The sequence below is a fragment of the Salmo salar genome, chromosome 13 (assembly GCF_965601325.2).
Source record: "Salmo salar chromosome 13, fSalSal1, whole genome shotgun sequence".
Taxonomy (NCBI): domain Eukaryota; kingdom Metazoa; phylum Chordata; class Actinopteri; order Salmoniformes; family Salmonidae; genus Salmo; species Salmo salar.
This window is the reverse complement of record NC_138303.1, coordinates 58,941,479-58,958,935: the sequence shown is the minus strand read 5'-3', so window position 1 is coordinate 58,958,935 and position 17,457 is coordinate 58,941,479. Positions and strand designations below refer to the sequence as shown.

Sequence of the window (17,457 nt, the reverse complement as noted above, 5' to 3'; positions counted from 1 at the left end):
GTGGAATTAAAATGGATTTGTCATTTTTTGTCAATGATCTACACAAAATACTCTAATGTCAAAGTGGAAGACCATTTGTACTTTTTTAAAGATTAATGAAGAATAAAACACTAATAGAACTTGATTAGGTAAGTGTTCACCCCCTGAGTCAATGTTAGAAACACCTTTGGCAGTCTCTTCTTGGGTAAATCTCATAAGAGCTTTGCACACCTGTATGGTGCAATATTTTCCCATTATTCTTTTCAAACTTCTTCAAGCTGTCAAGTTGTTGGGATTCATGGCTAGACAGCAATTTTCTATTCTTACCATAGATTTTCAAGCAAATTAACTCAAAACTGTAACTTGTCCACTCAGGAACATTCACTGTCCTCTCGGTATGCAACTTCACTCTAGATCTGGCTTTTGTGTTTTATGTTATTATTCTGCTGAAAGATGAATTCCTTTCCCAGTGTCTGGTGTAAAGCAAACTGAAGCAGGTTTTCCTTCACAATTTTGCCTGCGCTTAGCTCCATCTGGTTTCTTTTCATCCTGAAAAACTCCCCAGTCTTTGCCGATGTCAAGCATACCCATACCATGATGCAGCCTCCACCATATTTGAAAATAAGGAGGCAGTTACTCAGTTATGTATTGTGTTTGCCCTAAACATAAGGCTTTGCATTTAGGCCAGTAATACTGCAACAACAACAAGAGTCATCTGCAACAACAACAAAAAACATGTCAAAGGAATACACATTCCTTTGACGTGTTTTTTTTTGTTTTTTTTTCAGTATTACTGTAGTGCCTTGTTGTTTTGGAATATTTGTATTCTATTTATTTGTATTCTTTCCACTCTGTCATTTACGTCATTGATCCATCCTCAGTTTTCTCCCATCACTTCCACTGAACTCTGTAGCTGGTTTAAATCACCAATGGCCTCATGGTAACATCCCCAAGCAGTTTCCTTCCTGTCCTGCAGCTCATTTCAGGAGGACGACTGCATCTGATGTGTCTGGATGGTTTAATACATCATCCACAGCAGAATTATTAACTTAACCATGACTAAAGACATTAAATGTCTGATTTGTTATTATTACCAATCTACCAATTACTGCCCTTCTTTATGAGGCTTTCGAAAAGCTCCCTGGTCTTTGTAGTTGAATCTGACTGATTCTGACTGAGGGACTTACAGATGTTATATGTATGGGGGAAAGAGGAAGGGGTAGTCATTCAAAAATGAAAAGTGTCCATATAATTTATGGGATTTGTTAACACAAATTTTTACTTCTTAACTAATTTAGGCTGGCCTAATCAAAGGGGGTGAATACTTATGCAACGACTATATTTTAGTTATTGCATTTTTATTCATTTATATACAGAATTATCTTTTCACTTTGACATGGAGTATTGTGTAGATCAATGGCCATTTAAAAATATATATATATTTCAATCTCACATTGTAATGCAACAAAAGGTGAAAAAAGTTAAAGGGGGTGTAGACTTTCAGTAGACAAACATTTTTCATTCCAGCAATATAGTTTTCCTTCCCTCCCTCCAGAAAGGCTCTGCTTGAACTAGCTATCTATAGAAATCCACCCACCATCCAGGCTACCTTTCTCATCTCCAGAGCCCCCAGCCAGCTTCAGCCCTCCCAGGTGTCTCTCTGTTGCTCTGGACTTACTCATTAATAACCAGGTCAGGGGCGAAGCACAGCATGCCCCCGTTACACTGCTGGTAGGAGCGCCAGCCCAGGCCGAATGACATGAGGAACAGCCAGGAGCACTGCAGCAGAGTCATCTGATCATCCAGGTGAAGGTTCCGGAACCCTGCACGAACAGACAACACACAGAGCATTGGTCAGGATTGCGGTGTTGTTAGTGTTGGTTTTTTGAGTAATATAAACTCAGCAAAAAAATCTACGTCCCTTTTTCAGGGCGCTGTCTTTCAAAGATAATTCATAAAAATCCAAATAACTTCACAGATCTTTATTGTAAAGGGTTTAAACACTGTTTCCCATGCTTGTTCAATGAACCATAAACAATTAATGAACATGCACCTGTAGAACGGTCATTAAGACACTAACAGCTTACAGACAGTAGGCAATTCATAGTTATGAAAACTTAGGACACTAAAGAGGCCTTTTTACTGACTGAAAAACACCAAAAGAAAGATGCCCAGGGTCCCTGCGTGAACGTGCCTTAGGCATGCTGAAAGGAGGCATGAGGACTGCAGATGTGGCCAGGGAAATAAATTGCAATGTCCGTACTGTGAGACGCCTAAGACAGCGCTACAGGACAGACAGCTGATCGTCCTCGCAGCGGTAGACCATGTGTAACACCTGCACAGGATCGGTATATCCGAACATCACACCTGCGGGACAGGTACAGGATGGCAACAACAACTGCCCAAGTTACACCAGGAATGCACAATCCCTCCATCAGTGCTCAGACTGTCCACAAGAGGTTGGACTGAGGGCTTGTAGGCTGTTGTAAGGCAGGTCCTCACCAGAGATCACCGGCAACAATGTCGCCTATGGGCACAAACCCACCATCGCTGGACCAGACAGGAGTGGCAAAAAGTGCTCTTCACTGACAAGTCGTGGTTTTGTCTCACCAGGGGTGAATGTCGGATTCGCGTTTATCGTCGAAGGAATAAGCATTACACCGAGGCCTGTACTCTGGAACGGGATCGATTTGGAGGTGGAGGGTCTGTCATGGTCTGGGGCAGTGTGGCACAGCATCATCGGACTGAGCTTGTTGTCATTGCAGGCAATCTCAATGCTGTGCGTTACAGGGAAGACATCCTCCTCCCTCATGTGGTAACCTTCCTGCAGGCTCATCCTGACATGACCCGCCAGCATGACAATGCCACTAGCCATACTGCCCATTCTGTGCGTGATTTCCTGCAAGAAAGGAATGGCCAGCGAAGAGCCCGGATCTCAATCCCATTGAGCACGTCTGAGACCTGTTGGATCGGAGGGTGAGGGCTAGGGCCATTTCTCCCAGAAATGTCTGGGAACTTGTAGGTGCCTTGGTGAAAGAGTGGGGTAACATCTCACAGCAAGAACTGGCAAATCTGGTGCAGTCCATGAGGAGGAGATGCACTGCAGAACTTAATGCAGATTTTGACCCCCTCTTTGTTCAGGGACACATGATTCCATTTATGTTAGTCACATGTCTGTGGAACTTGTCCAGTTTATGTCTCAGTTGTTGAATCTTGTTATGTTCATACAAATACTTACACATGTTAAGTTTGCTGAAAATAAACGCAGTTGACAGAGAGAGGACATTTATTTTTTTGCTGAGTTTATAATGATAAAATTATATGTCTATTTGATCAAAACATTGATAGAATAAGACAGACAAGACTACATTTAAAAAAATGTATTTAACCTTTATTTAGCTAGGCAAGTCAGTCAGTTAAGAAAAAAATCTTATTTACACTGACGGCCTACACTGGCCAAACCCGGACGATGCTGGGCAAAATGTGCGCTGCCCTATGGGACTCCCAATCACGGCCGGTTGTGATACAGCCTGGATTCAAACCAGGGTGTCTGTAGTGACGCCTCGAGCACTGAGATGCAGTGCCTTAGACCGCTGCGCCACTCGGGAGCCCCATAGAGACTAAGATCGGGCATTGTAATTCTAATACACTGTATTGCAGCCATGTAGTGACCATGTAGAATGTGCAGCACACACTGATGCGACCAAGTTAAACTTTTACTCGGACAGCCAAGTCAAAGGGTCGCCAAATGTGACTAAATGGTTGCAGTCTGTATACAGCCCTGAAAGTGGCCTTTAATTGCAGTTCAATTGTCTCTCATTGTTGACACTACAAAAGTGGAAGTGTTGAAAGTCTTTTCAGATCATATTTGCTTAACCACTCAGTGGTTATGTAAGATTTCTCCACAAGTCCTTCCCTTCCATGCTAGTTGGCTGCTGGGCGAGACCAAGGCAGAGAGTAAATACTTGGGGCGATTACCAAACCATGTGCCTTCTTTCTCATGATTAGGGGCTGGGGGTCAACTCAATCCCATTCCATGATCGATAAAATAGAAAATCATGAGATGAACTGAAAACATTATAATTAATTTGTAAGTCACTGGATTGACTTGATTTAGACCTAGTTCATTTCCTGAATTAACTTGAGTTGAAACGGAATGGACCAAGCCTAGCGCATAATGGTTAGTCAAAAAGTGCTAAAAAATGGTCCCTGCGGTCTATGGTCACAGTGTTAATGGAGGTGTACCAGGTGATCTTACCTGGTAGGGACTTGGCCCACTTGACGGCTGAAACAACCTGCTGTCCGCCCAACCTGTTGAGGGTGGTCATAAGGCGGGTGGAGGTGTCGGGGATGGTGCTGTCGTAGCCAGAGTAAATGGCCTCTGGCTCGATGGCTTTAAGCAGGGACAGCATGGTGGGCACCAGCTGGGGCATGGACTTTGGGATCAAGGTGCAGGCCCTTTCGTCAGGTGCGGGACTGTTCGGCTCTGTCGTGGCCTGCTGACCTTTAAATCGGATCAGCTTCTTGTTTTTCCTTGCTGCAAAGACCGAGAAGAGAGAGAGAGAAAATAGAGAGAAGAAAGAGCTAATCAGTCATTTTCCCTGTTAACCCATAAGAGTCTAAGCCCTGTCTAAGCCAGAGGAGGGCAGGGGGGGGTTCAACTAAGCTATATGAAATTGTTTTAAAAAGGTCATACCAAGGATCATTTAGCGATTTGATTTAGAATTTTAAGACTCCTTGAAGTATCAAAAAAATATAGCAAAAAATTATTTGATTAACATTTCTTTTTCCCCTCTACTGCTATTTGCCCATACAAATGCATTGAATAACAGATTCACTACATGGAACAGATAATCCATCCCAAAAAATTCAAAAGGAAGTTTGTTCTGAAGTGTCTGTCCTATATCTAAGCGATACAAGAAAGATTAGGAAACATTTGTTATTTAAAATATATTTAACCCCTTATTTTCAGGGGGGGGATTGTTTTATTTTGCTAATTAGATGTCTGCGGGGGGCGTGGACATCGACCTTAGAGGGTTATGGCTAGCTATTGTATCCCACCTAACCCAAGTGGTGATAGTGTATAGACCACACATACCCTATTCATAACAAAAATATGCAGCCTATAAGATGCTTTATCAGATTACCTCAGCTACAGTTTGCTCATAAAGGTAGGTCATCCACATTGTGTTACGCGTCAAAAGGGTACAGAGTTCAAGGTTTTATTCATTGAAACGAAGACACTTACTTTCTTGTGTATTTCTATGGGTCTTTAAAAAGAGCAGCACAACACAAAAAAACCCAATGTATTTTGGATTGGTTGAAAAACTTTGATCGATTTATCTTTTCTGTTACAATATGTGCTGAATGCCTCCAGTTGAGAGGGTTACCGTCAAAAACAATGTATTTTTTTCCCTCCTTTTTTCATTTCCTCCATAAATGTTTCTATGGCAACTAAGAGCCTTTCTGATACGTCCCCGGTTTTGGTTGTCTGCTGATGCACCCGCATCGGTCAATGTATTTTTTCCGCCCACTCTGATTCGTACATCTAAATCATTAACAATTTCATACCCTGCAGCACTGAATTAATGAACATATATAAATAACAAGAAGTGCATCAACATGAATTATTGTCCATTTCCATGTTTTGTTGAAGTCCACAGTGGCAGAGTAGAGCTAATGTGAGTCTTCCATCTTTCTATGGCTCAGGGACATGGGAGGAACTGGGTATGAGCAAATTATTGTTGTTAGTCACTGGCTCTGACCCTTGTTTGAAACACTGGGCCAAAGATGATACATAGATTAGCTCATGTCAACAAAGACTCTGGGAATCAAGGCGCTCTACTGGTTTATGTGAATCCAATACTAAATCCTACCCCTAATCACAACCTCTGTAAGGGACAAAACATATAAAGCCCTGCCTTTCAGAGAGAACACATGCTGAAAATGTCCTCTGATTAAACTTTGCTGAATGCTTGCCATAAGACTGTGTGTATACACTACACTTCCACTTATATGAGAACAATATGAATGTGAATGTGTTGGTGCCACTGACCTTCCAGGTTCATCCCTGCTTGGAGACACTTGCGGAAGCGGCACGCCGGACAGTTCTTCCTGCGGATCCTGTCTATGATGCAGTCATTCCTCCCGGCACACAGATAGTTGTGTTGTCCTGGCGATGGAGGAATAAAGTAATTACTAGCAAAAGGGTTGAAGATGATTAGCCCAAGCACTACAGGTTGCCGCCACACCAAACACCTGTTTGACTAAACCTGTCGGCCTCACATAACAGTCAGCAGCCAACACTTAAGGTGACAGCTCGTTCACTTTCTGTGGTTGACACCCCTCCACGGCCAGCCAAAATAGTAGCCTATGTTTTTTTTTTAAACGGGGATGAAGAGATTTTCACGTATTCTTTTTATACTCTGCCTATGCTCTGGGTGTAATGTAGCTGTTGACAATGTGTCTAAAGTCAGATTAGTAGTTTTAAATGAGTGGGGGTTGATTGTTTGACAGAGCCTGAATAATGTCAGCGGAACATCATTTTTTGCCAGATTAACAAATTCTTTGAGGTCATGCTTTAATATAGGCAACACGTAACCAACTCATCAGTGGTCCCTTACAACATTTCACTGTTTTTAAAAAAGGACCCAAGTTAATCTATTAATATACTGATAACATTTTTTAAAAACAACTAATAAAGAATACTTATTAATGAAATCAAATGCTACAGGACAATATTCCTATTGATGTGATATCTTTGAAAAAAACTTTTTTTAAATAATGTAGTCACATTTAGTGAAAGGAAGTTGAATTTTTTTTTACAGAGGAACACAGATAAAGCTCTGCAGAACAATGCCAACCTGGAACCTGCAACATCAAATCCAGCTAACTGTAATGCAGTGCTAACTCAGCCTCTAAGTCAAAATTCTGTTCACAGTCCCCAAATCCAGAACAAATTCAAGAAAGCGTACAGTATTATATAGAGCCCTTATTGCATGGAACTTCCTTCCATCTCATATTGCTCAAATAAAACAGCAAACCTGGTTTCATAAAACAGATAAAGCAACACCTCATGGCACAACACCTCTCCCCTATTTGACCTATAGTTTGTGTGTATGCATTGATATGTAGGCTGTTTGCCTTTAAAAAAAAATGTATGTAGTTCTGTCCTCGAGCTGTTCTTGTCTAATGATGTTCTGTATTATGTCATTCTGTATTATGTTTCGTGTTTTGTGTGGACCCCAGGAAGAGTAGCTGCTGATTTTGCAACAGCTAATGGGGATCCTAATAAAATACCAAATACCAAAAAACATTGGCTATATTGTCAAAAACATTTTTTGGTTATGAATTTAAGTTTAGGCACGTGGTTAAAGAGAAATTTCAAAATATTTCAACTTTAAACTTATCATCTCCAGCACCACCCTAACACCAACATATGTGAAAATGGCACGTGTCTATGTTTTGTAGAAAAAAACAGTGTTTCCAATGACATGGATGTGCATCATGTGATTTTAACCAATTATGATGATGATGTAAATTGGAAACAAATCTTCCTCTATCTTTTTTACTACAAAACATAGAAATGCGGAAATTTCACAAACACTACATGACCAAAAGTATGTGGACACCTGCTCGTCAAACATCTCATTCCAAAATCACGGGCATTAATATGGAGTTGGTCCCCCACTTTGCTGCCACTCTTCTGGGAAGGCTTTCCACTAGATGTTGGAACATTGCAGTGGGGACTTGCTTCCATTCAGCCACAAGAGCATTAGTGAGGTTGGGCACTGATGTTGGGCAATTAGGCCTGGCTTGCAGTCGGCTTTCCAATTCATCTCAAAGGTGTTCGATGGGGTTGAGGTCAGGGCTCTGTGCAGGCCAATCAAGTTCTTATACACTCGACAAACAGTTTCTTTATGGACCTTGCTTTGTACACAGGGGCATTGTCATGCTGAAACAGGAAAGGGCCTTCCCCAAACTGTTGCCACAAAGTTGGAAGCATAGAATTGTCTAGAATGACATTGTATGCCGTAACGTTAAGATTTCCCTTCACTGGCACTAAGGGTCCTAGCCCGAACCACGAAAAACTGCCCCAGACTATTATTATTTACAGTTGGCACTATGCATTGGGGCAAGTAGCGTTCTCCTGGCATCCACCAAACCCAGATTAGTCCATTGGACTGCTAGATGGTGAGGTGTGATTCACCACTCGAGAGAACGCATTATCACTGCTCCATAGTCCAATGGCGGCGAGCTTTACACCACTCCAGCCGATACATGTTAAACTTAGGCTTGTGTGCGGCTGCTCGAAATAGTACTGTTAGGAGATCTGGAGAGACCGGGTCAGTCAATTACTAATACTCTTAGTAAAAGTATTTATCTTCAATTCGCAATCTGTGGATTCTATCCGATTAGAAAGATTGAAATTGTACGTTAAACATCACAGCATAGTTGAAAGATATGTGTCGCGTAGAAACCCAAAGTGGGTGGCCAGCAGAGATAGATGGGATGAGGGAAGCTGAGGGTTGGGATGTGGAATTGGAGACATGTCGGAGTGGAGTTGCTGTGTGGGAGATTGACCATCATTCTAAGATAAAAGTTTTTAAAAAATTATAATAATTTAAAGTCTAAATAAAACACAATAAAAAAAGTCAGTTCGAATGACACTGAAGGGCAGTGTTTTTACAACTAATGCCGGTTTGCCTGAGGCTGATGCCGTGCAGGTGTTTGTACACATGCACACACACACACACACACACACACACACACCTCTCATTCAAATAAACACATACAAGAACACACACATACATGTAATAGTGCCAGACATGCACACAACCATATACAGTTGGCATTACTGTTATGATTTTAGTTGTCCTTGATGTCCTTTGTTCAAAATGTATTATTTTGTTTTATTATTGCTTTTTGCATTGTTATTTGCTGTTTTCTTCTGTCTTTTCCTTGTTTCTTTTTCGTTAATTATCTTGGTTGTTGGTGCATTGGGGGGTTCTCGGAGGTGTGAATGGAATTAATTGTATTTTTTATTTTTCTTCTTGGGGGGACGACTGTGGGAGGGGTCTCGAATGGTTGAGGGACAGCTATTGGGGCACTGTGGGGGGATCTTGGAGGGTTCGGGTTCATATTTTTTGTCCTGGTGGTAGATCTGTCCATTGACCATTGCTTCTGTGTGTCGCTCTGAATGGGAGTCTGTTGGATGACTGGTGTGGTGTAGATGTTGAGCGGCTTCAATGCAAGTATATTGTATTTTTCGGATATTCAATAAATAAAAATAAATAAATAAATACATTTGAAGGGGTAAATAAACTTCTGTATATATCGCGTAAGAGCGTTGAAGAGTGAGGCTCAACTTCTCAGCTATTTTGGTGCCCTAACTACCATGCCGTGAATAGCGTGAAGCGAACCTGTGCACATGCGTAGATACTGTGTGTGACTTTGTGAGAGCAAAGTGTTGAATCTCGCTCATCTCAATATCTCCGGTGCTGCCCGTGGCAACATCATTTTGCTGAGTCTACCTTTTAGAAGAGAAATAGGCGGGGTTAAGCCATTTGTGGCTGTGGTAACTAGTGACAACTGCAGCCATGGGAACAGCAGCCATTGCAAACAGCAGTGCAAACAATCGTTCCATAAACTAAACAAACAGTGCCAGCTGAATCCCAGAAGCATCCGCTCTCTAATCCCTTCGTCATACTATAGGCTAGTGAGGAGGACTTGGCTGGCGGTGCGAGGCTAGCCCTGTTTGCCAGGCTAGCTCCAGTCCTAAGAACATGATCAGGATGAATGGAAATAGTGGGAGATGGAAGAGGGATGGGAACTCTTGTTGGAAGCATGACTTGGGTGTCCGGTTAGTTAGAGAGCTGCTGCGAGAATCCCAGGGGTGCCTTTATACACAATATCATGCTGTCTTACAGTGCCTTCAGAAAGTATTCACACCCCTCGACTTTTCCACATTTTGTTGTGTTAAAGCCTGAATTTAAAGGATTAAACCCCCATAACGTCAAAGTTGAATTATGTTTTTCAAATTTTTTACTAATTAATAAAAAAATGAAAGGCTGAAATGTCTTGAGTCAATAAGTGTTCAACCCCTTTGTTATGGCAAGCCTAAATAAGTTCATGAGTCAAACATTTCTTAAGAAGTCACATAAATTTCATGGACTTAGTGTGCAATAATAGTGCTTAACATAATATTTTTTTTTATGACTACCTCATCTCTGTACCCCTGTGGTGGTTGATTTCTTTACTATCAAATGAGGAGAGACAAACTTATCACACAATAGTGAGAGCTTTGCAATAGCGATGGCTGGTCGACGAATCACCGTTTCTGATGATCCGTTGAGAGCGGCGAGACAAAAGTACAAAGGTCTTTTATAGCCAAGATACACCCCTTTCAACGTACATGACGAACAACAGATATATAGAATGGGTCACAAGGTTAAGATTTGTATGAAAGATACCTATAATACATAGCAGACAGTACCTGGTACAGTATAGAACAAACATTAACTCATGCTCTGGAATGCTCTTTCGGTTTTAACACACAAAAGACATCGTAAATCTCCTGTCAGTGTTATCTCCCAGAGGCCCATCCTCAGTAGAACACACACACACACACACACACACACTAGTTAAGAATACTCTATTCTGTTGAATAAAACAACCATGATGCAATAAAAGTATTATAACAATCTTGCCACCATACCCCACACATGCAATTCTCAGTCGAGCAGTGAATTTTAAACAGATTAAACCACAAAGACCAGGGAGGTTTTTCAATGACAAGCAAAGGGAACCTATTGGTAGATGGGTGAAAAAAAAAAGACATGGAATATCCCTTTGAGCATGGTGTTATTAATTAAGTTCATTACATAATTACACTTTACACGCAGTCATTACAAATATACATGCGTCCTTACAAACTAATTTGCCGGAGAGGAAGAAAACCGCTCAGGGATTTCACCATGAGGCCAATGGTGACTAAAGCTGCAATATGTTATATTTTGGGAGAACTGACCAAATTCACATAGAAAGTGAGGTATAGAGCTATCATTTTTATTCAAAGCAAGTCTAAGAAGGTTATGGAAAATATATTTCACAGCGGTTTAGATGGTATAGAATAGAGCTAAGCACAGGCTAAATCCTAGAGGAAAACCTGGTTCAGTCTGTTTTCCAACAGACACTGGGAAATAAATTAATCTTCAGCAGGACAATAACCTAAAACACAAGGCCAAATATACACTGTAGTTGTTTACCAAGATGCCACTGAATGTTCCTGAGAGGCCTAGTTACCATTTTGACCATTGTCTGAAAATCTATGGCAAGGCTTGAAAATCTATGGCAAGGCTTGGCTGTCTAGCAACGATCAACAACCAACTTGACATAGCTTGAAGAATAAAAAAAAAAATAATGCAAATATTGTAAAATCCAGGTGTGCAAAGCTTAGAGAGTCACAGCTGTAATCACTGCCAAAGGTTATTCTAACATGTATTGACTCAGGGGTGTGAATACGTACGTAAATGTACTTCTGTATTTCAATAAATGTGCTAACATTTCTAAAAACATGTTTTTGCTTTGTCATTATGGGGTATTGTGTGTAGATGGGTGTGAAAAAATTATATTTAATACATTTTCAATTCAGGCTGTAACAACAAAATGTGAAATAAGTCAAGGGGTATGAATACTTTCTGAAGGCACTTGTTGGTATGATTGACCTTAAAAAAAATAACACACTTATTTGAAATATTTCCGTTACAGTTTTCAAACCATCACAGGGCAATGAAGAGGATAGCTAATGTTAAGTCCAACTGAGTGGTTAGTTATACAAAAAAAAAAATGGCAAAACAAAAAAAAGCCCCATTACACTAACACTGCGACAGTGGAAATGTTTGTAATGACCTGTCAAACACAACCCGGTAATGGCTGAAATGGGCTACAATGGAATACATTGGCTTTCCATTGAATATATAAGAACGCTAAAGTTTCACCTTGGATTAAACGCACACTTACATCACAAGAAAAGTAAGAAAAACAACCTTATTTTGATGGTTGTTAATTTTTGGTGGAATTGAAAAAAGTAATAATTTAATACAGTTCAAATGTTTACAAATTAGATGCGCACTCGAATTATAGTGATACAGTGCATTCGGAAAGTATTCAGACCCCTCAACTTTTTCCACATTTTCTTACCTGACAGCCTTATTCTAAAATGGATGAAATAAAAAATAAAAATCCTCATCAACCTACACAAAAAACAGGTTTTAAGAAATGTTTTCTAATTTATAAAAATAAAAACAGAAATACCTTACTTACATAAGACCTCAGACCCTTTGCTATGAGCCTCGAAATTGAGCTCAGGTTCATCTTGTTTCCATTGATCATCCTTGATGTTTCTACAACTTGGTTTGAGTCCACCTGTGGTAAATTCAATTGATTGGACATGATTTGGAAAGGCACACACACACACCTGTCTATATAAAGTTGACAGTGCATGTCACAGCAAAAACCAAGCCATTAGGTCGAAGGAATTGTCCGTAGAGCACAGAATAGATTGTGTCAAGGCACAGATCTGGGGAAGGGCACCAAAAAAATTTATACAGCATTGAAGGTCCCCAAGAACACAGTGGCCTCCATAATTTTTAAATGGAAGAAGTTTGGAAAGACCAAGACACTTCCTAGAGCTGCCCGCCTGGTCAAACTGAGCAATCGGGGGAGAAGGGCCTTGGTCAGGGAGGTTAACCAATAACCCGATAGTCACTCTGACAGGGCTCCAGAGTTCCTCTGGGGAGATGGGAGAACCTTCCAAAAGGACAACCATCTCTGCAGCACTCCACCAAATCAGGCCTTTATGGTAGTGGCCAGACAGAAGACACTCCTCAGAAAAAGGTACATGACAGCCCACTTGGAGTTTTCCAAAAGGCCGCTAAAGGACTCTCAGACCATGAGAAACAAGATTCTCTGGTCTGATGAAACCAAGAATAAACTCTTTGGCCTGAATGCCAAGCGTCACGTCTGGAGGAAACCTGGCACCATCCCTACAGTGAAGCATGGTTGTGGCAGCATAATGCTGTGGGGATGTTTTTCAGCGGCAGGGACTGGTAGACTAGTCAGGATTGAGGGAAAGATGAACGGAGTAAAGTACAGAGAGATGCTTGATGAAAACCTACCAGAGCATTCAGGACCTCACACAGGGGCAAAGGTTCACCTTCCAACAGGACAACAACCCTAAGCACACTGCCAAGACAACGCAGGATTGGCTTCGGGACAAGTCTCTGAATGTCCTTGAGTTGCCCAGCCAGAGCCCGGACTTGAACCCCTTCTAACATCTCTGGAGAGACCTGAAAATAGCTCCCAATCCAACCTGACAGAGCTTGAGAGGATCTGCAGAGAAGAATGGGAAAAACTCCACAAATGCAGGTGTGCCAAGCTTGCAGTGTCATACCCAAGAAGACTCGAGGGTCTAATCGCTGCCAAAGGTGCTTCATGAAAGTACTGAGTAAAGGGTCTGAATAATTATGTAAATGTGATAGTTTTTGTTTTTAATACATTTGCAGAAATGTCTAAAAATCTGTTTTTGCTTTGTCATTATGGGGTATTGTATGTAGATTGATGAGGAAAATTAACAATTTAATCCATTTTAGAATAAGGCTGTAACGTAATAAAATGTGTATTAAGTCAATGGGTCCAAATACATTCCGAATGCACTGTATGTCTGGTTTCGCAAACAATGTAAAGTATGTTTAGATAGGTGTAATCTAGAGCCAAGCGTGTTAATTTTTAATTAGAGGGTATCCTGCTATTGACACACTTGTTGAATTATACAAGAGAACGTAACAACAACAGTCATTAATGAGGCAGTCTAGACAGCGCAGGTGAGTGCAGGTAGGTTAGACAGAGCAAGTGTTTGGTGGATGCACCCCTGTTCTGTGGATGCAGACCTGTGGCAAAATTTGAGATTGTGTTTTTTTACGTTGGATAAAAGTACTGACTCAGAGCAGCTCGAAAATGGTATATCATACACTACAGTTGAGGAACAATGGGAAAGTATTTCTGCTTTGAAAATTGATAAACTTGTAACCTAACTTTTGAGAAAATGGCCCATGAATGTTTAGGTAAACCTAGCTCTTTGTCTATACCCATTTAGCATTGTTCACACCCTCTTAAGCCTTAGCCCCACCCATCTCTATAAGCATTCACGTGAGGCCATGTACTAAACAACCAAAGACTTCAAGTCTAAAGGCTGGTTTATACTATGGGTGCGTTTGTAAATTCAATCTGGAGTGCCAGAGTGCAACCTGGGCGTTCATAAAATTCAGAGCGTTTCGCTCTCGGAGCGTTCATAGCACACACACTGGACGCTCTGGCCGAGGAGTAGGGTTGATCCGAGCCTTCTGACCTAACAACAGCAGTCAAGCTCCCAAGCTAACTGGCAAAAATTGTCTAGCTTGCTAGCTACAGTACTTCCAGACATATGAGAGAACAGCTCACTCACTCTAGCAGAGCTGGTTAGGCTGTTTTTATGTTATCCAGAGCGTTGGTGACTGCAACTATGTTACTGGCAACAATTTAATCACGCTTTTTTTGCCGATGTTTACTGACACCGGCCATATTCAACGGGTTGTTGAGTGTTCATAAACCCGTCAGTTATTCTGCGATCTGGCACACTCAGACGAGAGTGCTCTGAAATCAAAGTAGATAGCCAGGCAAATGTTTTATGTGCTATAATTTAGTTAATAGCTGATGGATTCTAAAAATTAATCGTTAATTGTTTAATTGTTTTTAAAACCGTTTAACAATTTTGATGACCGTTGCTACTAACACATTCACAAAGACATTATCCAGTAAAAGCAAATAATGTCAAGTGCATTTTTTTATTTAGGATGACAACTTGATCAGGTGCACACAAATCATTAGAATCATTGCAGTTATAACGCTGTTGGATTTTGTGCATAAATACATTTCTTAACTCTCCTAGCGAAGTGATAATAGACCCACATTCCAAGCAGGAATTAAAACAGCATTTAAAGCCAAATTAGATGATGAATTATCAAATCACAAATTCATGCAAAGGAGGGCACAGGAGAGACTGTTGGTGTTTAATATTGCATATCAGGTCAAATCAAATTTCCAGTACAGTGATTGAGGGACATTAATAAAGTAGAAGCATTATTAAAAGGTGGGTTTTATTTACCATCTGTGTTTTGTCGTGCTCTCCATCCTTCACCATAGCGACATCAACCAAAGAATGGGGGAAGAAAGACAAAAATAACAGATATAACATCTTATTGCTTAAAGTACACCTAAGTATTACAAATGCATTTTTACTTGGTAATTTACACTAGTAAACGTTAAGTTGAATAATGTATACAATATGTTGAGATTATCCTTGAAATAAAAAAAATCATGCTCAAATATTGAATTTGACTATCTGATATTTATATTTAAACTCAAGGTTTTAATTTGACAAATGGATAGTAATTTTTTTTATTTTGAATACAATTAACACACTCATGTATGCACTTTCATGTGAATCAAATGGTTGTGTTAAACTATACTGTAAATACACCTACAGTAACATAAATATATATATTCAGATGGCCATGAACAATGACAATAGTAGTAACAATAGCATTGCTGCCCACTTTTCAAATATTCAGAACAATTCAATGGACTCAAAAAGGGATTGTAGTGACTGGTACATTGGTAGTGACTGTGGTAGTGAGCTTGGAATAACAATGTAGGCTACGTAGCTGCAATATGTAACTTTCTGATCGACCTGACCAAATTCACAGAAATGTTAGTTATAGATCTGTCACTAAGCAGCGGTAGATCGGTTCTGCGTGCGCCATTTCTATGCTTCCCGTTCTTAAGTTTCGTTTTTGTGTCTTTTACTTTTGGATTCTTTTTTAGTAGAGAGCGATGGTTAACAAATACATTTTGGGTTATTAAAAAATGATTTACATGGTACAATGATTCACTATATTTGCTTGTTTTGTCACAAACTGAAATTAGGCAAACTATTAGAATTTTAGCAGACACGAAATGGCAGAGCGATATATGCATATTGCAACTTTAAAATACTTTTTTATTTTTTAAATAAACTGTTATACAGTAGGATACAAGTCAAAACACACATATTTACAGTTTCACTCGATTACCCCTTAACCGTTGATCAAATTGTTCAGTGGTTAGAATTTTTTAGTAGATAGCGATGGCTAAGAAAATAGCCAATGTGTTTTTTCAGACTACTATAAAACCAAGGATTGACTAGACATATCCCATAGCCTAACATGCTGACCAGACCGCTCGCGCGCATTTTGATTTTGTACACCCACACCAGCCGCGATCAGGACACAAAGGTTGAAATATCAGAACTCTAAACCAACTATATTAAATTGGGACAGGTTGAAAAGCATTAAACATTTATTGCAATTTAGCTAGCTAGCTTGCTGTTGCTAGCTAATTAGTCCTGGAATATAAACATTGGGTTTTTATTTTACCTGAAATGCACAAGGTCCTCTATTCCGACAATTAATCCACAAATAAAAGGGTAAAACTTAGTTTTGTAGTAATCTCTCCTCCTTCAGGCTTCTTCTTCTTCTTTGGACTTTATATGGCAGTTGGCAACCAACTTTAAGGTGCATTACCACCAACAACTGGACTGGAATGTTGACCTCAGTTCAGTTTCCAATCAATCATTCACGTGGGTATATGCTCCTAAAAAGCAATGAGGAGATGGGAGAGGTGGGACTTGCAGCGCGCAAAGAGTCACAAATAGAACCAAGTTCTATTTTAGCGCTTGGCTACGCAGACGCTTGTTGACGCACGTGAGCAGCGTTGGTGCAATGATTGAATAACATGTATGTGTACATTTATTTTGTAACGCGAGCGCACGCGACGCAAGAGGTGTGGTCAGCATGTAAGAGTCCAACTAACTCCAGACACGGGTCTGAATGACAAGACAACTTCCTTGAGGGGAAATGCTTAGTTTGGCAGGAAGTGCCTAAGCTATATAAACAAAAAAACAGCAAGGGAGCAGCATTGTGTGTTCACCTCCTGCAAAGCACACGTCCTTATCATCTAGCTCCATGTGCGAGCCGCAACAGTCACACTTCACTCATTCCTATAGCCCCTTTGCCTCATTAGATTAAACTAATGTAAAGACCTTTTTTTTTCCCTAAAAAAGTAGTATGCCAAATACAAACTCAAGATCATGTCAAGATAACCCCTTGAAGATGTACCGCAAGAAACACAACGCCACAGCATCTCTCGCATATGGAACAAGTAAGCAGATAATGTAATTCTAATCACCAACAGTAGTTTGGACAGGCTGTTCAGAGGTATAGGACGCAAACAATCCATTCTAGTGATGCATACAGTGCATTCGGAAAGTATTCAGACCCCTTGACTTTTTCCACTTTATTATGTTACTGCCTTATTCTAAAAATATATTTTTTTCTCATCAAT

At 40.3% G+C, this 17,457-nt stretch overlaps 1 protein-coding gene across 4 annotated transcripts in view; it reads right to left on the bottom strand.

Annotated features, from left to right (window-relative positions):
• Window positions 1-17,457, bottom strand: part of LOC106567492 (glucocorticoid receptor) — a 103,541-nt gene that overhangs the window by 10,271 nt on the left and 75,813 nt on the right. For 3 of the 4 annotated variants that reach the window (XR_001320085.3, XM_014136782.3, XM_014136784.3), the window contains exons 4-7: window positions 15,182-15,208; window positions 6,035-6,151; window positions 4,238-4,516; window positions 1,658-1,802 (exon numbers count right to left, since the gene is read on the bottom strand). Coding sequence is in view for 3 of the 4 variants with exons in the window: in XM_014136782.3 (XP_013992257.1) it covers window positions 1,658-1,802; window positions 4,238-4,516; window positions 6,035-6,151; window positions 15,182-15,208 (568 nt within the window). In the remaining variant the exon portion in view is untranslated. The remainder of the gene's footprint in view (window positions 1-1,657; window positions 1,803-4,237; window positions 4,517-6,034; window positions 6,152-15,181; window positions 15,209-17,457) is intronic. The other variant, XM_014136783.3, reaches the window with a different exon arrangement.